This window comes from Genypterus blacodes, unplaced genomic scaffold (assembly GCF_046128005.1).
Source record: "Genypterus blacodes isolate CSIRO-AG114 ecotype Tasmania unplaced genomic scaffold, CSIRO-AGI_Gbla_v1 ptg000156l_1, whole genome shotgun sequence".
In the NCBI taxonomy this organism is placed as follows: domain Eukaryota; kingdom Metazoa; phylum Chordata; class Actinopteri; order Ophidiiformes; family Ophidiidae; genus Genypterus; species Genypterus blacodes.
In genome coordinates this window covers 11,240,631-11,261,530 of record NW_027466957.1, presented here as the reverse complement: position 1 = coordinate 11,261,530, position 20,900 = coordinate 11,240,631, and the positions used below count along the sequence as shown (strand labels likewise).

At 46.7% G+C, this 20,900-nt stretch overlaps 1 protein-coding gene across 1 annotated transcript in view; it reads right to left on the bottom strand.

The window, feature by feature from the left end:
- The window catches only part of LOC143012794 (low-density lipoprotein receptor-related protein 1-like), a 76,909-nt gene extending 56,215 nt beyond the window's left edge, over nt 1–20,694 (bottom strand). Inside the window, exons 1-2 of the mRNA XM_076166100.1 lie at nt 20,073–20,694; nt 12,070–12,192 (exon numbers count right to left, since the gene is read on the bottom strand). Of these exons, the coding sequence (XP_076022215.1) occupies nt 12,070–12,192; nt 20,073–20,145 (196 nt within the window). The 5' untranslated portion in view covers nt 20,146–20,694. The remainder of the gene's footprint in view (nt 1–12,069; nt 12,193–20,072) is intronic.
- Between the last annotated feature and the right edge of the window lie 206 nt (nt 20,695–20,900).

Genomic DNA, 20,900 nt, shown 5'->3' with positions numbered 1-20,900 from the left:
ACGCGCAGATACAGCATATGTACACACACTCACACACAAGGGCAGGATGTTTTGACACGTGACCTGAAATTAAGATCAGCTGGCATATATGGAGGGGGAAACTATAAGAAGATTACAAGAGTAAGCGATGACAAAGAGTTGTGTGGATGTGAGGGACAGTCAGTGATCTCATCTGGCCCGGGAAAAGAGGCTTTCCAGCGTGGATGTGAGCTTCTTTCTCTCTCTCTCCCACTCTTTCTCTCTTCTCGGCCCACACTGCAAAGCAAACAGTTTACTTTGGCTGTTTTTCCTCTTCTTCCTCCTCCTCCTCCTCCACCTTCTCTCCTTCTCCCTTTCTCTCACTCACATCTGCTGACCCATTTTAGAAAAACACAAGTTCGCCCCCTTCACAGGAAGCGATCTGCGGAATATGCACGAAAATTGCAGGCGAGCTGCAGAAGACGGCGTGCGGGACGTGTGCAGACGAGACGCCCGAGAGCCACTTTGAGTTTGATTCAAAAACATGAAATCTTTATTTACTCTGAATATCGAGCATCCGCCGCAGCCAAAACACTTATTTCAGCATCGCCTCTTATCTGCTCTAACCACCAGATAAGCTGCACGGTAAAATCAAGAGCATTGAAGGGGGCGAGTTATCTTTCGACATTTCTAAAGTGTTACGGAGTGTGTGTGTGTTTGTGTGTGTTTAGAGAACATTCAGTACGTTTACATGCAAGTATTTCTCCTTACTGCGATTACAAGCAAAAATGTGATTAAGTCGTATACCGCCAGGCTACGTGACGCGTTACGTAAGGTCAGAATCAGAATCAGGTTTATTGGCCAAGTATGCTCACACATGCAAGGAATTTGCCTACATCACAGTATGGAAAATTAATCAGAGAGCAGTGAGTGCATGTCAACGTAATGAAGGTTTAAAAGGAGAAAATAAGAACATGGAAATATGTGTATGTCCCCTTTAAAGTTTCCATAACAACCCCTCAACAGTCGTGAGTGGCAAATGTGCGACATTTAAACAGAGATTTGGCGTCTAATACATCAGGCTTAGAGAGAAGGAGAACAGTTCTTCCATCTGAGGGCAACGCTGGAATATTAGCATCCCCCCTGGAGCCTCGGCCCCTTAAGCCACCCTGCTTTACATTCAATAAACTGCCAACCTGGGGGATTTCTGCACAAACTGCAAGACTGCGAGTAAACTTAGACAACCCCTGCCAGGGATTTAACATTCATCAACAGTCTCCTCTGGGAAGGCTGGAACCCTAAATGTAGTCGGTCATCTCAGCCAACGCTCTGCATCTTTGCACTCCTAACATGCACGTCGGACAAATGGTGGTAGTTTGGTTCATTGGGTTCTTGGGACAGACAGATACGCAATCTAAAGAAGCATCCAAACTCTTATTTGCATACATGCGCACACAAACACACTCCCTGCCTTTCTGCTGGACAGGCAGTGGCAGCAGAATACATTTCTGGAAACACACCAACAACAACTGCAAGCAATATACAGCACAAAAAAGAGAGTTGAGTGTGTTCCACAACACAGTAATACCTTGGCACGAGCTGAATAGGAAACGGCAGCAGCAAACTAAACAGAAAGGACAATATGGAGGATTAAATAACTTTGCAGGAGGGACAATGGCAGTGAACCCTCGACTCCCTGTTCCTGTTTGGGAAGTTGTTGGCGCTCTGTGACAATGAGCTCGCCCCACAGCGACAGTAACCGTTTCCTGCATCGTCTATCAGTGGAGGCAGATTATTGCTGTGCAAAGCGGGGAGAACCACGATTTCTGATATCTCTGCCTGATACGCAGATACACACATGCACACACCGTACACACACTTACTCACACACACACACAGAAAGCCTGTATTTATGTGGGTTAATAGGCTAAGAACAACAATCCAGAGCAGAGATTTGCAGCCAAAGGAACCAAATCAAGTGACCCTGTCTGTTTTTAACTTTGCAGTGGTTCGACTCCATCTTAAGAAAGTTGAGCGTGACTTCTATGCCCTCTGAGAACTATAGGCTCATTTGCAAGCAGCTGTCTTCATACTAGACGTCTCTGTAGTTTTAGAGCATCACAACTGCTCTGCCTGGCACAACAAACATTTTTTTTACTTTATAACCTTCTTACAGAGACTTATTTTCACACCTAACTAACAGGGTTGACTTTAGGGCTCCATGTTATTCTTCACAAATATGCTTCCATATTATTTACAACAGCTACAACCATTACACAACGTTGTTTCTGCTGGTATACAACATCCATCTACTACTGGAGCCTTAACAAGCAGATAAGTAGAGTTGCTCTTGCTTTGTTTTCATAGATATTTACAAAATTACGTCGTTTTTTTTATCATTTAGTGGTCTAAAAAAGGTCACGCACACAAGCAGGAACTAGAGTTCCGGGCAAAACAAGATAAGATGAGTCACCAGTGGGTTTCTATTTCCTGCCAGGCTTGTGTTTGTTTTTTGTTCTCTTTGAAAAATGTGATATAACTCTGTTTTCAAAGTCCTGGAAAAGATGGATAAGAGAGGAAGACTATAATAGGACACCACTGTGCCATATTATTGTTTTGTTGCTTGTATCTGGTGTAATAAACTGTAGTAATGAGTATGTTTAGTAAGTAAAGTTTTTTCATATGTGTAAAAACTAAACCCCTCATAGAAGCTGAGCGGGCATAAATCTGTAAAATATCTTTAAACTAACATTTAGGGAACTGAAATATATGAAGGAAATAAACCTCCAGCCTAGATATTTAAGCTTGCACGTCCACCTGACACAATATGGAAAGTACCTTCAATGCTAATGGCTTGCCAGGATTAATCATAATCAGCATGTGCGGTATCATTTGCTATAGGAGTAGAGGAATATCATTATCATACCGCAATGTTCTAGAACAATCACGCGTCTCCCCGCATTCGGCAAGGGTGAAGATTCGTCAGTAACTATGAGATGAGCAAGGGAGAACAATGCAAGACGAGAGATGATGAGATGAAGAAAAAAGGGGGAAAATTACAACTCACGCGCCTATTAGGGAGAGCAGAGTGATGATAATTGCATGAGTGTGTGATCGGTTAGCGGTGATATCAGCACATCCTCAGTGCGTCCTCGGGGGTGTGAATGTGCTGCGTGATCTCGCTCCATATATCCAACTCCAGGCTCATACACGAGTCGCATATTAAGGAAGAAGCGCCTGCTGGAAGTCATTGTGATAAACTACAAGTCGTAACACCGGAGTCACGTTCAGCTTGTTGCAGTGTGCAGCGTTCTCTAGAGTGAGAAACGACTTTGTGCAAACGAATACGAAACACTTTCCCCCTGAGCGCACGCCTGGGTTGGAGCGACGCATCACTACCTGTGTCACCTTCCAATGATTCCCCCAGTGCAAGTTGGAGTCACATCCCTCCTCATGGGTGTTTCTGCTTCCAATGACTTGAAGTGACTGTGACTTGAAGCAGGATCTCTACCCTCCACCACCTCAACCTCTGGACTGTCACCATCCCCCCGTCCTTTAGTCGCCGTAGTTATGCAATGACCTTACATTTGGATCCCCTGTAGATCTTTTGTTCTTAGCATAAAGGCCCGCTTTTACTCCCTGTGTTTGGGTTCTATGGCAGCCCCCTAACTGACACCCATAAAGTCTACCGTCAGCTCCAATGAATATGTTGTGTAGGGTGACAGGCAGGCCGGCCCATCGACTCTGCCCACTGTGGAATCCCACTGTACAGCTGGGCGACTACACGGGCCTGCTGCACCCTATAAGTCACCCTGGGACACTGTGGGTACATTCCACATAGAGTTATTTACAGTACTTTGACCAGACTCATTTGGTGTGTTCGCTTATCCACAAAAAAAACAAAAACAAACGCTGAGTCATCAGTCGGAGATAGCTTGAAGCACTTAGACGAACCAGATGGGAAAACACACATATTTATCCGTGTTGAAGATCAAGCTAGATCAAGATCGATTTAACTGATCCGTATACATGGATGGCAGTAATAGGATTCCGCTGTTGACTGAAATGAAATGTTGCGTAATCACAGTGCGGGAATAACTCACCCGCTGAAGAGGCTTACTGCGGCGGTTACATGGCCTCACTCCGGTCATGGAATTTACGCGACTGGATAAATTGCACAATCTGGATCTGAGGTTTTTGATGTTTACATGATGAAAGAACAGATTTATTGCCTCAATCCCAGTATATGCAGTGGAACAAAGGATCTGTTAGGGGCTTGGAATGTGCTTCCCATATGTAAATGACCTGAGTGCCTTATAATTTAGATGAGAACAACAACAATAACAACAAATAGCATCTAACCAGTTCAGTCTGCGGTCCCAAATGGATAGATTGTAATAACTCAAGATAAATAAATCACAGGATAAACACACATTATACCCGTTGCATTTATTGGCATGGGCTTGTGTTATGGTACGAGTTCTACTTTAGTCTGCAGCTTCAGATAAATCAACAAACTGTAGAAAATGCATCAAAGAACATTTCTACAAAGAGACGAGGAGCAAAAGCAAACAGCGTCAGCATGAGAAAACCAACAGCGTGGCGAGAGACACAGAGGAGGAAAGACTGGAGATGTGATATGAGGAAGAGGTCCAGCACCTTTGCCTGATCTGATCTGACAGAGGGACGGAGGGAGACGGGGGTGCGGAGGAGACAACGGAGAAAGGGGAAGTGGTGCCTGTGTGGCGTGAGAAAGCCCCGCGTTGTCTGCCTGTTGATAGGCCGGTGAGGCTGAGGAGGGCTCAGGGCCACAGACCGGAGGGATTTACAGGGCTTTGCTCCTTCCTCTGTGGAAGCAGTGTGTCAGCTGCCCTCGCCTGGTCTCTCCCCCCCCCCATGAGCACAGATACATGACACTGATTACGGGCTATGAAAGGACTCCCCACAACGTTACTGTAAAAGACTGTTTCTATAAAAAGGATCAGAGCGTCTCATTTCCATTTTCCTCCTCTCCCTTAATGCTAATCTGCTCATTTTCTCCAACACAAAGCCTTTTTCTCTTGGAGCATCATCCCTTCTCCCCATCCCATCCCGCCACCTCTGCAGTTGGCTCTTCCCAGTCGCCTTGGAGAGGCTGCCGAGGCATGACAGTGGGGACCGCCAGACGAAAGAGCTGCGCTGGCGAGCATCCAGAGAGGCTCAAGGGCAGAAGACGGAGAGATAACCTTGTTGTGTGGCCCCTAAGGCAGCTGTGCGGAGATGATAACTCAATCTTCCCGTCAGACCTCCCTCCAGGGCCGGCCCGGCACCGCGTCACAGCATCCACCGCCACGAGCCAGGGTGTGTGTTTGGCTAAGAGGCACGGTCTGAACTGAAGTGAACTGAACTGAATTTCAGACCCAAGGTTCACAACTAAATCAGGGACAGTATGACCTGGAACTATGTGGGGAAGGAATTAAGTTCACTGCTCACATTCCCAAAGGCATTCCAAGAACAGCGACGGCTCTACCGATTGGAGCCATTTGGGCCATTGTGTTCTTTTCAGTGCTTAAAAGCTCCACCCAGCAATTGGAGAGCAGCTGTGCTGGACAAGGAGCTAAATATCAGTTCAAAAAACTGTAGTTCCAGCGCAAAATGGGTCGCAGTTCCTTAGCAGGAGGAAGGAATGTTCATGAGTGCCTGAGAAGGTTCCTGATCCAGTGCCCTAAAGTAATACTGATACTTTTCAGCTCAATTACGTCTGAACTAGGCCACTGGCTGTTTTATTGTAAGCTATATTTGGTGTTCACTTACTGAAATCATCTTCTAGAAGTTATATGTGAATGTTTGATGGCAAGAAGTTGGCCATTGTTAGGTTGAATACGTTGATCCTCTGGGGCCTGAGGTCTCCCCCTTTCATAAACAGCATTCCACACTATATCCCCTCAAAATTACTTTCCAGCATCAACTCGGGAAAGGGTAGAAACAACAAAGTGTTTTCTCTGTGTGTGTTATGGAGACAAATTTAACGTGATAGTACCATGATAGTACTTTAACGTGATAGTACCATGATAGTACTTTGAGTGCTGGAAGCAGCTGGTCATTTGCAAGTGTTAACTGGTTTGAGTTATCAGCACATTTTCTCCCCCTTAATGGAAGTGTTTAACTCAGCACAGGAAGAGAAAGCCTGCCGATTTACATGATTCAGATGCGATTCACCCCCTGCATGGACGTCCTCCTGGGGACATTTGTATGCTAAACCAGGGGCAAAAAGTCTTACGGAGAATTAGAGGCAGACGATTGTTGCATAAGGTTGGAGATGATGAAAGGAATTCCTTCATGGCGAGCACTTCTCATGACGGAGAAAGTGCTTACATGCTAAGGCTTATTCAAACATCTGTTCTCATTCGCTGGCTCAACCGCAATGAATGTGGTTCACGCAAGAATCATAATTACATGCAGACTCGCGGTACGGACAAGGAGTCAGTGTTTCACAACAGCTCCTCCAACGGACAAGTGACATGGAATCACAGTGGTGACACAGCAAATTCTTTATTTTAGAAGTAACATTAGAATGGTGTGAAATAAAGATAACAGTCCGGTGAGACGCAGAGCTTTGTTTCAACTACTGGAGCACAGTCAGTCAGCGGACAAAACCTTAGCTAACTCAAAATGGCATTAACCTCATTAGAAATTCTCCACATAACTGACAAGCACAGAAACAAAGAATGGGGGGGAATAAATATGGAGTTTGGGGGTAAAATCAGCTGAAAAATGCAGAGAAACAAGCAAGCTTACAGTAAAACGTTAAGTATTTCGCTATCAGCTTTTAAGCTACTAAGCTGTTTGGTACTAGCTAGGGCTACTAGCAGAAATTGTCTTAAGGTATTTTGGTTTTCTGAGCAAGTATTAAAATGTGCTGCCAAAAGTGATACCTTCATAATTAATAATACTAATGATAAGACATAGTCACTGTGGTTCTCACTATGTTCACAGGTCGGCTAGCACACACATCTATCATGCCTGGATTGTAGCCAGTCGTGTGCAATTCCTGGTAAAAACAGGCTGCGATATGCCAGCTAACATAAGCCGACGTTGCTGCCGAGAGAACAGTGAGTGAAGGGTTTCCCATGTTTACACTCATGGAAAAGTGTTTCATAATCACTGAAATCATTTCCCGAGTCACAGCAGGAACAAAAATCAAAAGCTAATTTTGTCCTCAAGTACCAATGAAACAAACAAGTATCTGCATACTCAGCGTGAACTAACATGGATAAACATTTTCTTTCCAAGACAGAAATCTGCCACAAGGAGCTGTGTGCACCCAATAAACACGGCACGCAACCAACAAACAAACGACACAATCCTCACTTCCATGAAGCGTTGAGGGATTGTTTGTTTCTTGGTCTCCTTTTTACGTCAACTCAGCTCAGTTTCTGGTTAGGGATATCATAAAGACGCCTCAGAAACCTTCTCCTTCACTGCTTAATCTCTGCTAGGTTGAGATAATGCTTTCACCACATACCACAAACTAACTGCAAGTGCATTAAAAGGCAGCAGGACTTCACAGAGCATCATCCTTGGGTAACACAGATCATAAAGTCCCGTCCTGAGGGCACGTGTCAACCACTTCCTGAGCCCTGAGCCTGTGTGTAATTGAGGTGAAATGGTTTGTCTGAAACCAATTGAAGACATGCAGTGGAGGGGGAGCCGGCGCGGTCCCTCAGAGAGGACGCCAGGGTCACACCTGCAGATACGGGCCTGTACAGACAGCCTGCTGATGGCTATCTGAGTATGGGAGGGAGGGACGCAAACACTGGGGGTCTGAGGGATATGACGGCCCTGCAGCTGGCAACCTGCCCGGAACCTCTCCTGTTCATTTATTATGGCAAGTCATCCAGATCTGTGCACTCCAGACATGCAGGAAGCAGCACAAGAGGCACTACAAGAGGTCGCCCTGCATTCAAAATCGCACTTAAGTTCATTGAGTTAACAGGTATCGGCAATTAATTGTAATCTTGTATATTCAAGTACTCAAGTAATTAAGATGAAGAATTGCTTAAGGCAGATGCACACAACTGGACATATCAGGGTCAAATAAAAAATCTTAATACTTGAGTCAAAGTACTCTGCATGTATAGAAGATACCAAATCAATGCTGCAAAGCCCTTTGACCCTTTGTTTTGATAGGTAGTTAATTAAGCAGTAGATTATGTAACCTAATAATGTGGATGTAAAGGTGACGGTACAGAAGTCAAAGTACAAATGAACAAACCCATAAGCTACCATTGATACGTTTAGATGCATGTCAAAACTTAATTTATAACTATAACAGGCTATGATTAGATTAAATCAATGTATTCAGTCATGTAAACATCATAGTCATCATCATAGTGTGTGATCTGCATGCTTGGGTGGACCTCAAATTCCGACACATCGTTTACATTTGTCAAACCAGAGAATCCTATTCATTTGGTCCATGTCTACATCCTACACACATTTTTGCATTAATTACACTATGCACAAATAATCAGAGTATTGAGCGATCGTCCACTGGCGTCAACTGCATCCTCAACTACTGTGCGTCAAAGCCTGACGTGACTCAACGGCAGACGTCTCTTTACCACCACAGCTTAATTACAGCTCAGGTGAGACAGCAGTTAAGATCTCCAGACGGCACGATACTGAAGAACAAACTTTACTTCTGCATGGATGTCAACTTGCTTTTGCACATCCTGATGTTGCGAAATGAAATAATAAAATATCACATAAAGGTTTTTACTTAAGGAGGTTTTGGTGGCAAGTCAAGACAGATTTAGCAGGCGAGACCGATTTGCGTAACATCGATTAATGGAAACGCTGTACAGATCTGGAATGGAAACCCAGCAACTATACATCAAAGATCCTCAGATAAAACTGCATCAAAACCCATCAGCTATTGTAAGACTTGAGTGTGAAGCCGAGAGCCAGAGGCAGAGATCCTATTCAGTTTACAACAAGTGGCCTTTTCAAAAGATCAACAGATCTGCGTAAAGAAATAACGGAACACTGCCTGCAATGATCACAGTGTGATTTACAGGACAGGCGGCACAAAGACACAAACACAGCCTGCAGCCACGCAAGAGACAGAGACAGAGAGACAAAGACAGGGACAAGAGAAGAGAAGAAAAGGAAAGAGTCAAAAAGAAGAAAGTCTCTCTGCCATGTGAAATGTGGGTGAACATACTTTGTAAACCAAGCCTCTAGTTAGTAATTAACTTGAACTGGAGATAATGTTGTAATTATAGTTGCATGCAGTGCTCTGATTCCCAAAGTTAACGCTCAAACCTAGACTGCGGTCGGTGTGTATGTGTGTGAATGTGTGTGTTTGGGGGTGGGGGGGGCAGGCTGAAACAAAGCCCTGGGGAAAAGGGGAATTTTGTTTGTATCCTCCGACTTTGACAAACCAGCTTTGAAAGTGAAAGATTGATGTGCCGTCAACATTTGAGCGGACGAAAAAGATGGCGCCTGTACCTTCCAAAATAACTGCACAGATGCAGCGTGTTCGTGTGAGAAGCTCCTCTCCCCCTTCCTCTTCCCCCTTCCTCTCCCCCCCCCGCCTCTGTCAACGCAGACTTGGCTCGCCCGCTCTTAGGTGGATCAATGTTTGGCCTTTTCATCCATTACTTCCAGCCTTGTTTACAGCCGCTCGCGTCGCCCCTCCTGACGCTCTCCAGTAGGGGAGAAAATGTCAGCCGGTGACCTGCTAAATGTTTCACCCCTGAACGGAGGACCCAGGATGAAAAGAAATGCAGTTTTCCATTCTTCTGAGTCGAGGCAGGACTTTGGAAATAACACTCGGAGTGATCCTCCTCCACACTCCCCCCTCCTCTGCCGTCCCTGCTGGCTCAGGCCCACTCACTGTACTGTTTTATCTGCAGCCCTCATTCCAAACACTGCTCACATTTAATGGATGGATCAACTAAATGACTGGAGATAAAATCGGTCTGTCTTTCGCTGTGGTGCTTCAAAAAGGCATTGTGACTTTGACTGAGCTTGTTAGCCTGCAAACATACTGTTCTGCACAGGAGGGACGGTGCTTTCATTACAGCATGGCACAGATATTTAGAATGAAGCCTCAGAGAGGAAAAGTATTTGGATTGTCATTACGGAACCTATTTTGACTACATTGGGCTGTCTTAACCTCCAAAATAACACTCCTAATCTCACTTGCAGCACTGTGCACACCGAGTGAAAAGAGGCAATTTTCAGTACCGTCTCTTCAAACAGGAGACTCCCCCTGCTTTTTTAAAATTGGCTGCATCAGTCCTGAGCTGTCACATAATTTTCACACACTCGAGTCACTCTCAGCAGAGGTGGCGAAGGTGAAGACATTTGCATGCCTAAATAAATTGATTGAAACAGTCTAATAATAATCTAGGTCTGTTACGCGGCGTAAATTTAGATTTACGCTGATTCTGCATGACAATTGGGAATAAAATCTCAATTTACTGCCTTAATGGAGGTATAATCAGTTCTAGCGTGCATGGAAATGAAAATATTGGCTGGGCAAACACTCGCTGGCTGGTCTTGTACTTCCTGGATGTACCGGACGAGTGTGAAACTCCCTTCCTGCATACGCAACATAACTGAAGACAAATAAACAAAAAGCAGCAGATGCCATCTTCAACTCAACTCAAAGCGACAGCCAGAGTCGAGCCCGTGGGGAAAGCATAATGGGGCAGAACGCATCCTGATGTTGTGGTGACAGGCTGCTCTGTAACGCAACATGAATCACACTACTGTCAACAAGTCAACATATGACACAAGAAAGATGGAAATGTCATCAAAGTTATTTACACAGATCAACCTGATGATTTCCTCGCTCACTGAAAGATCATCACTACATTCCTGTAACATTTAAAGTGCAATTTCCCAAACTAAGCAGTAAACTGAGTGTGAGTCCACACTGATGCCTTTGCTGTCAAACTTCCCACCTCTCTCCCCTCTGTCTTAATCTTCAAGCGACACATTTTCGCTCTGAACCAGATAAACGCTTCACCTCAGAGCGAATCGTTTCAAAGCCTGAGTATTTATACACACAGCGTCAGCGCGGAGGAGTGCACTCGAGCTGCGTGTGGGAGGACGGGCCAAATAAATTCCTCCACACCTACAGTTAAGGCCTCATGTGCCTCCGACCGCCGCGTCCTCAAACCAGATGTCACCCTCGGCTGTCCCATCCTTCGTCCTCTGCCCTGCTTCTTCACTGGGTGTCAGCCGCTTGCCTCTGCGTGCCAGACTATAGTGAGACGCTCCAGGCAAGACAGACACAAGGTGTGGCACATGCAGACACTCAAATCACCATTAGCGCCTCCATATAAACAGAGGGGGGGGAAGGCTTTTTACCAGCGAGAGTTTATAGATGGAACAGCGGCGATGGAGGAGCGACTGAGACAAGACTTTCAGGGACCTAGGCCGAGACAAGAGCAGACGCATCCCAGAACATTCAGACTAAACACGACAGCGTAATTAGAGCTATAACTCAGCGGAGCAGCCGGGTTGTGCACACTGTGAGCCCTCGTCCTTCACTGAAAAGGGCATCGACCAGGCATTTACTCAGGCCCAAATTAAACTGTCTGCACACTGTGCCATTGTCTCTTTAAAGCATATTAGGACTGTAAATCTGATGCTTGAGGACGTCACTTGCGTCACAGCGCTTAGATTGTTTACATGCACTTTAAAATGTCGATTCTAATCTGACTAAGAAGCAATAATCAGATTATTGGCATGACTCGCCGTTGGTTTGTGCCCGATTTCCAGATAATGTGGAGAGTGTGAGTCGATTTTTCAAACCTGTAAATGATTCATTAGCTTCAAATGGTCGTAACTATTCTGTGTAAAACTGTTAAACCTTCTCTTGTAAGTCAAGAGCTCTGCAGGTTGACACAGCAAAATGGCAGGATTACTTCATTCTCAGTTTGCCGGGCGTGTAGACGTACAGAGTAAATAGATGAGCCCGTTTAAGAAGCCGCTCACTTTGCAAAGCAGCAGTGTGGGTAAAACCTGTAATGATCCCTGTCAGCCGCAAGCAGGAGAGCGTGTACGCCTGCTGAGAGCTTCTGTTAGTGGCTACGTGTGTTCAATCACACTTACAGATGTCTGGCGACTCATCTGAGCCATCTGGGCAGTCCTTCTCGCCGTCACAGCGCCAGCCTTTAGACACGCAGGTCACCTGGTCCTTACATACAAACTGTTTGGGGCTGCAGGTCTTCGGAGCTGAAATAAAGCAAAACATTCATTAACACCCAAATGAAACACAGCAGGGAGTTACAATACTGTATGTTTCAAAGCTTTTCCTCAATAATCTAAAATTTCGTCTTCTTTATTGGAAATTTCCAGCTTCCAAGCGGGACGGATCTGAACTCAAACAGGGCAAAGTAACATTCAAGGGTCAACCCGAGTTTACAATGACGTTTCTGTATCTGCAGACCCACAGGCAACACCCTGTTCAGCCAAAAAAAAAAGTTTACAACCAACACTGGTGCCTTTAACTTCTGAGTTTGTTTGTTGTTTCCTCGCGTCTTACGGACATCCCCGCTCTTTATGCTTTTCATGACCCCAAAGGTGTTTTCAGCTCTCGGCCACAAGAGGCTCTTTCATGTGTCGCGGGCGCAGACATAACCCGGCATTCAATCCAGCGTCTGGCCCGAGGGAAGCAGCCCAGAGCGCGGTCGATCTGGGCAGTGACTCGCCCGGAGATTGTTGAGGTGTACCGCGGAACAACAGCGGCGCGGGACAACAGCGGCGCGGGACAACAGCGGCGCAGCAACGCTCGTGAATCGTAAGCGGCCTGACAGTCTGCTGACATGCTTCAAGGCAGCGTTAGAGTCGGCTCAGTCAATGTGTGACTGAAAGAGAACGAGTCTGTAGCACTCACAAGTTTAGAAGTAAGAACCACTCATCAACTTTACAAGTTACAACTGCAGCTATGACGGATTATTGCTGCTTAAGAACCCTCTTACTTTCTATCTTTTTCACAACCTGGCAACCTCCATGCTGGTTCTACAGCTGCAAGCAACAGCTTCTAGATGGTTTTCCTGTTTGGGGAAAACTCTTTCCACAAGCGACACCGAACGTCACGCCGTTGAGTCGAGTCAAGTGGCGTTGGCTAAAGTGCCAGGGCCACAAATGCCTGATTAAAAGGTTATTATTAATCCGTGAAGCTCAAATAAATATTCATAAAGGTTTAAGCTAATAATCTGCCAAATCAAACTGAAGCACAAGTGAGACTGCAAACCACAGAGCGCTTGTTATATTTTATTGTCAGGGGAGATTTACTTTCTCAGCTTAAGACGGAATGAACGTGGGTGTGCGCATAAATACAAGGGCGTTGTTTCTCTTTCAGCATAAATGTTACACACATTACACGAGGCCATAATGCTGCTTACTGTACCAGTGTGGAGCAATGTTGCAGAAAGGACGACACCAAAGGTCTCATTGTGATTCTCTGCAGGGACTGAGCGTCTCTCGACTTGGATGACTCGCCTCCCTACGTACTTGGCAGTCACAGAGCTGTGTGTGAGTGTGTGTGTGTGTGTGTCTGTGTCTGTGTGTGTGTGTGTGTGTGTATATAAGGAGGGGGGGTGGAGGGGGTAGTGCACCGCAAGGGGGCTGGGATGTGACTGAAATCTCAAGAGAGCACAGGGCCGGTGTATCATTGCACTCACGTTCTTTTAAGCTGTCACACTGAGGGGTCGAGAGCCTTTTTCATGCGAGGGGGAAACGTATGCGTGAGTCAGACGTCCCGACGCTAAGACGCTTTGAGTGTCATGTTTGTACAAATACAATTAGAAGCTAAAGGGTTGCACAGATCAGATCACAGCATTCCCATTATGCTAACACCACCTTGATATTTGAGGAGATTAAGAGACGGAGAGGGAGTTCAAAAATGCTGAGCTGCTGCCCCGGTTTTCTCCTTCTGCTCAGTGGCTTATCAAGTAAAACTCGAGATCGGGTTTAAAAACGGCGATGAGACAGCAAATGAAGAGTCCGTGTTGAACCTCACAAAGCAAAGATGAGGGGTAGAAAGTGGAGAATTTAGAGAGAGAGAGAGAGAGAGAGAGAGAGAGAGAGAGAGAGAGAGAGAGAGAGAGAGAGAGAGAGAGAGAGAGAGAGAGAGACAGAGAGAGAGAGAGAGAGAGAGAGACAGAGAGAGAGAGAGAGAGAGAGAGAGCTGTAAAAGAATGGATAGAGGCCAGTGATTGAATCAGTGTAGACGGCGTGCACACACCCAGTCCCTGGGTGAGGGAGTGAGGGAGGCTCGCCGGGGCCCCGGGCCAGCTTGTTACTTTTGCTTCCTTTAAGTTTACCAATGTCCTGGTACAGTTTGTATACTGGTAAACACACTGGATTTGCTTGTGCTCGTGCGCTGCCATTTCATCCACCTACACAGCTAACAGCCGCACTCTGACCGAGCCACAGGCCCGTCTGACTGAGTGTATTGAGAGGTCCTACAGGCGGCCATGTGTGGGCATTCCCTGGGTTTCTCTGGTCCCCCTCGTGAGGCGGCTGTGCTCAGCTCGTTGTTCCCCATGAGTGGGCATAAAACTGGAAATAAAACATTGTGGGTTCTAATTTTATCATCGCTTTACACACCAGCATGAAACGACCGCAGAGGGGAGAGCCTCCGAGCCTAATTGGAGGTTGCGGCTGAGGAGGGGGGTTAGAGACTGGCAGGCCCCCCTCCAGCCCTCAGCAGTCCGCCTTTCAAAGCCCTCTGAAATATCTCAAACAGAGATGTGAATTGTTAATTCAGCCTGCAAAGTCGCCTGTTTTTCCAAACTTCCTGCCAAAACGTGGACAATTTTTGGAGCGTCCAAATCAGGCCTGGATGCTAAACCATTCAAGTCCACTTTACCTACAAAAGGGAATGAAGCGGGGCTTTATTTAGCCTCCTGAGTAGCCCCAGCAACAAACAAAAAACAGTCCTATTGTATCAAGGTAGTTACGCCACTGACAGAAACCAGTATGAGCCCTCATGTACCACAGACACTCCCTGCTGATAATGCCATTCCTGCTAAAACGTTTCCTTCCACAGCTGAATGCCAACTTCAGGATAAACCACACAGGTTTCATTCTAAACATTTCAAAATGTCTGTAAATCATTCAAAGTGCCCACGCCTACATGGACTCACTTCCTGCTGCACTTCAACAAGTTTTCTGACACTTTGTAGGTGCAGGTAAATAAAATCACAGTCTACTTCCTGGTGTGTGGACGTGCAGCCTGCAGCCTCCTGTTAGTTAAAGCTTGTTTGACTTTGACCACGCTGCCTCCTGTATGGAGCACGCAGTGAATTTCCTCAGTGGGGCCACGGGAGCTCTGCACTGTTTAAACAGCACCCAGCTTCAGCAGAAAGCTTTACACACCAGCGAATGAGCCGACGCGCAAATGTACACAGAGGCCAGGAGGCTCTTATAGGGACGCAGTGTCAAAGCGTAAACGTCTGTTCGTACAATATGGCGAATAAACATATTTCGAAACGTTTCTCAAAGGGGGGAAAACCCGAGGGACGGCGAGAGAGCAATGCTGCGTCACCCATTCCCCACCCATCATCACCAGCTGGGACACAACACTGAATGACTGAATGAATAAGAGGAACTGTGGAGATGGTCGCCATGTATACATTGAGGGGAAAGCTGGGCCTGTTTCTCGTCAGCCAGCACGTCTCCCCTTCCTGCTCCGGTCCTTCTAGAGTGTTACAGCCGGTGAAGAAAGAAACAAACCAACACAGTAACAGAACTTGAAACATGCGTCGTTGACCTCTGAGGTCACACATGTGAGGCTCTGCAGGGGCCCCGATAGGTCACAGCAGTAAAAGTCAGAAGGCGCAGAGCGAGAGAGGCTGAAGGACATGGAGATGCGTATAAACCGAGGAGAGTTCTTCTTCTTCTTCTTCAGATTCAGCAGAATGTGGGAGCCACAAAATGAAGGCCGGACCACATAAATTGAGGCATTTATTGTAAGTGAGACAGCTGTAAATCCTGGCTTTCTGCAGGACTAAAAGACTGAAGGATGTCACAAAACAAAGAGACTTAATCCAGCTGAAGGATGGACGGTTCAGCGATTTACCTCGTTAGGAGGCAGGAGGGAGGAACGTGCGTGGCTTAATAATATTACATGTCCTCCACGTCTCAATATCTGACCTTTATGTTTGATCCTGAGAGTCTAAATCGTTTCAGTGAGACACGTATAAAAAGTCTGACTTCACATTCCCTTCTTGTAGACCTTTATAACAGGCAGCAGAGAGCCAAATATGTAAGATGACTCACCGCTGAGGGGGCAAAGTGAATTTTTCAACTATAAAATCTGAGCGTACACTAAATGGCATGCGGCCACACAATTCTCTGCTATGATTGAAGCGTTTCAAGCTGCGGAAAGTTTGAGTTGAAGGCGGCGCACACCCCTCTAATCTTGATAGCATTGTTCAGAGCCACGTCCAGCTGGTCACAGTGCAGACGATGATAAATGAATCGGAACAAGAGAAACAAGCCTGGCAGCAGTTCTATATCATAATGAGGCATGGTGTCTTACTTATAATTCAGTGTTGTGTATTGTGAGAGGGATAATTAAGATTACTGGCAGTGGCGTTGCTGACAGGCAGCAAATGATTCAACAAAAGGCTTAATGAAAGTATTTAATTTCTCTCAGCAACATCAGGGGATTTGAAAGAATATAGATGAAGATGCTAGTGCTGGAATCTTACAGTCTTAGAGTTATAATGCTGATGAGGCTTCAGATATGATGGATCAGAGCGGACGGCGCCCCTTCAGTGCTGCTGCAGCATCCTTACCATGACTCAGCCTGTATCAATGTGTGTTACATGTCGGGCCACCTTCCAGCGTTAGCGACCGGCGGGCTGGGACTCTGATAACAGCTGACAGCTTTGACACGCGGCAGCAGTCCATGAAATTGGAATCTTATCTCCATACATCAGATTCTGTCCTCTGACCAGGTGTGAAAGCCTTAGCCATCAAATCGATTCTCCAGTCGAGAGGCGCAACATCTGAGATCTACACGTGTGCGAGAGCTGCTGGAGCGGGCACGCACGGGCACGCACGGGCACGCACGGGCACGCACGGGCACACACACACACACACACACACACACACCCAGCTGCGCGCGCGCAGCTGGGTGGCCTGAGGCAGCAGGTGAGAAGTTCACTATTAGCGATGTAGAATTACAACACAAGGCAGAGGCTTCGGGCAAACATCACAAGCTTCTGCAACATTAATCGACTCGTATGTTCTCTTGTCGTGGGAAACGGATCTCTTTCATGTGCTCATCTCCAGCAGGAAGCGACGGAGAGGAAGATTTTACCATCTGCCGAAACCTGAGGAATCTAACCGAGCTGTGTTGACTCACACCCACACTCCCTTTCTCCTAAATAAGTCAATCCACTCCCTTTTTTAGGTCTTAGCAGCTAAATCGGGTAAACAGTGATGTAAGTTGCAGAAAACAACACTTACAGAACACCCTGCTCCTCATCATCAACAAACAAGCTTTCATCTGTGGTCCAACGCCTTCATATGTGTAGAGCGATGCTGCATTCGCTCTGCGACGCAGTGCAGGGAAAGGGAGTAGAACCACATTAATTCCCATGAATCCCCTGGTGTAAATAATCATCAAGGCCGTGATCAAGATGCAACACAACAGCACATAAGAAGCGGAATATTCTGGAATATCTACGTCACGCGACAGACTGCAGGCGAGCCTCAGGTGGGAGCGATCCAGGTTGTGTTATCTGTTGAATTTGTATGAGGGACGCTGAATTTTTCCAGCAGATGTTTCCAGTGATAGTTCTGAGGAGAAGGTAAAGCCAGGTCCCATTAAAGAGGTCAGGCAAACACAGCTAGGGCTCCTCAGGAATTCAACCTCTTTAGCCTCTGACCCACATTTCCACTTTTCATCGACGGGGGGTTCTTCTGCCCGCAAAGCTGGTGGAGATCCTCACACACCCGTCACACACGTGCTGCTGTTTTCCTGGATACCAATAAGGAAATGTGTGTGATTTTGCTACCTGAAGCTTCATACTTAAATTTTAGAATACATTAGTGTTGCGAGGATCCATTTACTGCTGGTAGTTTAGAGGACATGGCTTGACTTTGTCGTAAGTTTGTGCCTGACAAACACTGTTTCCCCAGCTTACTCAGGCAGTGACACATCAGGGGAAGACGTGTCACTACAGTGCCCAAAGAAAATTGATTTTCCAGGCGTTGGCATCATTGTAGCATAACGCTTCTATTTAGGAATCCAGGATACATTTAGCTTTTATTGTGCAGGATTTCTTTCTTTGCACTGTTGGAGTAAAAGTACAGGGTTCCCTGAAGGTGCCATCTTTAACTTAATGCTAATATTCATACACAAAATCAGCTGATAGCTTTGTGAGTAACCCTGCTGCTGATAGGAGCACACATGATGGACGCGTTCATCTGCAGTGGGCGGTGTTGAACTCATACCACACTTGGTCTCTCTCTCTCTCTCTCACGGTGCTGGATTTCATCTATCAGGGCGATCCAAAGTTTAAGTGCCAACATACTAAGCTTTAATCAACACACACATCAACAATCCTCTGTTTAACGGTTTACTGTGGCCTTATGACCTATGTCTCTCTGTTCTCTCTCTCTCTCTCTCAAACTTGATCCAGACAAATCCTCCTCAAGTGGCCAGCCTGAGACAGTTTAGATCAATTCCCTTCAGCATTTGGAACACTTCGGGGCCCAAATTGCTGCTGGGAAGCTGACAGCAGTGACATAAGACATACAGTATCACTTCCATCTTCTGGCTACACATGATGTAACCTCGCGTCAGTGGTTCTTCTGGCTGAAGTTTATTTGCTTCACCCTCCCTCGCCCCCAGCTCTCGCCGGCTCCCCCCACCCCCCTGCAGTCACATCTAAGTTGGATTAATGGTCTTCCTGTGTCCAGATGTTGCATACTGATGGAGGAGGGGGGGGAGGAGCTTGCTGACTCCTGTAACCTCAGCTAGGCTTTCACTCTAAATAGCTTCTATCAAGATCGAGGAATTTACATGAGACCTTTTGAACTAGAGGAGGACTTTAATGGCTAATGTGCAGCATAAAGCAAACAAGGGCGATGAGGATGCAAGGAACTGTCATTTTATTTACGTTTGGGATGCTTTATAATGGAATCAAGGATTAGGAGAGTGTGTAAAATGTAGGATAAGCCTGCAAAATGTTCCTAATGAGGAAAACTGGCTTTAAAAATGTTACTTGTGTGTTTTAATTGTGTCATTTTGTATTTTTCTTGCTTTTCTTTAAGTGTGCAAAGCAAGCTGGCAGCTCAACAGGTCAGCAACGCGCTGTCACCAGGGCGATGGTGCGTTTAATGTCTCATCATTCCAAGCGGGGAATTCGGGGTCTCCTGACACTTAGCGGGGATCACAAGAGGGTTGTTGGTTCGTGTCTCAGACGGTGTGTGTGTGTCTGTCACCGGGGCGCGCCTGATGAATTGTGATTCTTTTTCAGCCTGTACACGTCGGGACAAGCCGCGCCATTAAGATCACACTCGCCCGCAAAGGCAACTGTTGTTTTCATACTCGCCGACCCACACAACAACAAAACACGGACGCCGATCTGAGCGATAAGTTCCACAGGTTTGGTCCCAAACTCGACGTGCTGCTGCCGAAAAGCAGGACAAACGGTTTGAATGAAAAGCCCAGCATCGAAATGTGTGGCCACGCACAGCACACACACGAGCAGACTGGTGTTTGCTTGGATAAAAGCAGGCAGATAAAAGCCATTTTGTCGCATTCAGTGGGAAATGATGTTGTTTTGTGCACACTGCTCGTCTCAAGTGTGTGTGTAAGCTCACTGTCTGACACCCTGCAGGCCCATTCTGTCTGGTCAGTGAGGAGCATAAGGCTAAAACGCAGACTGACTTTAGGCCAAAGTAACCAGCGCTTTGCTGGTTTCCTCTGATTGAACATGTTTATTGATCTGGGTTTTCATATCAGCCTATTTGCGGCGTTGGCTTCAACTCTGGTGAACACGGGCCTGCACACAGATGCTTTGTAAGGAAAAAGTGCTCATGCTTCCTCACAATGCAAGATAACACACACACAGACACGGGTCTCTTACCTTCGACTGCTCCGTTAGGAGATATGATCTCCAGGCAGAGGATAAATCCCATGTAGATCCACCTCATCGCCATCTCCTGAGCAATGCCCGGCGGCACTGCTGTTAGCAAGGGTTAGAGGAAAAGTTGGCTGGATTACTAAAACCAAACAACCCGATCGACCACCTCATCCGAACCCCTTCAGTGGTCCGGTAGATTGTCCCTTCAGCTGCACCCTCAGCCCCGCACGGTGGGCGCTACACACGGGCTTTGGAATGAAAGAGTCCCGCTCTCCAGCCCGGCGAAGCTACAAGCGATGCAGCAGCAGCAGCAGCAGCGGCAGCAGCGGCGGCGGCGGCTCGCTAATGTATATTTCTAATTGATTATCAGCATTCAAACATGATGCACTCGGGGGTATAACCTCTGTGTCTGTGCACCGACAGCTCCGCTTTCACCGCACCATGCCACCAAGACCGCCCGCTCCTGCACAAAGCCCGCAGCCTCAGCTTCGTCCAGATTGCTCCATGACTGAGGTGAAGAAGGGAGAATGAAATAAGTCAACGCGTTTCCCCTCGGAGCGCCTGCGAGCCTCCCGTGCTGCTGGCTGCAAGAGTGTATGTGTGTGTGGATGGTGGTTCTCGCACAAGCTCCAAGCACTGTGGACTGGCCCGTGACGTCACACAGTCCGATTCCTCAAAAATGGGAAAACTACGCGGCGAGGCCCTCTGTGCGCATGCGTCAACACACCTCCTTTTCTCTTATTTCATGCGCTTTTTGCACCGCTGAGTGTGGAGGAGGAGGAGAGAGGAGGCGCTGCAACTGCGCCCTCACAGCAGCCATGTTGGCTCAAG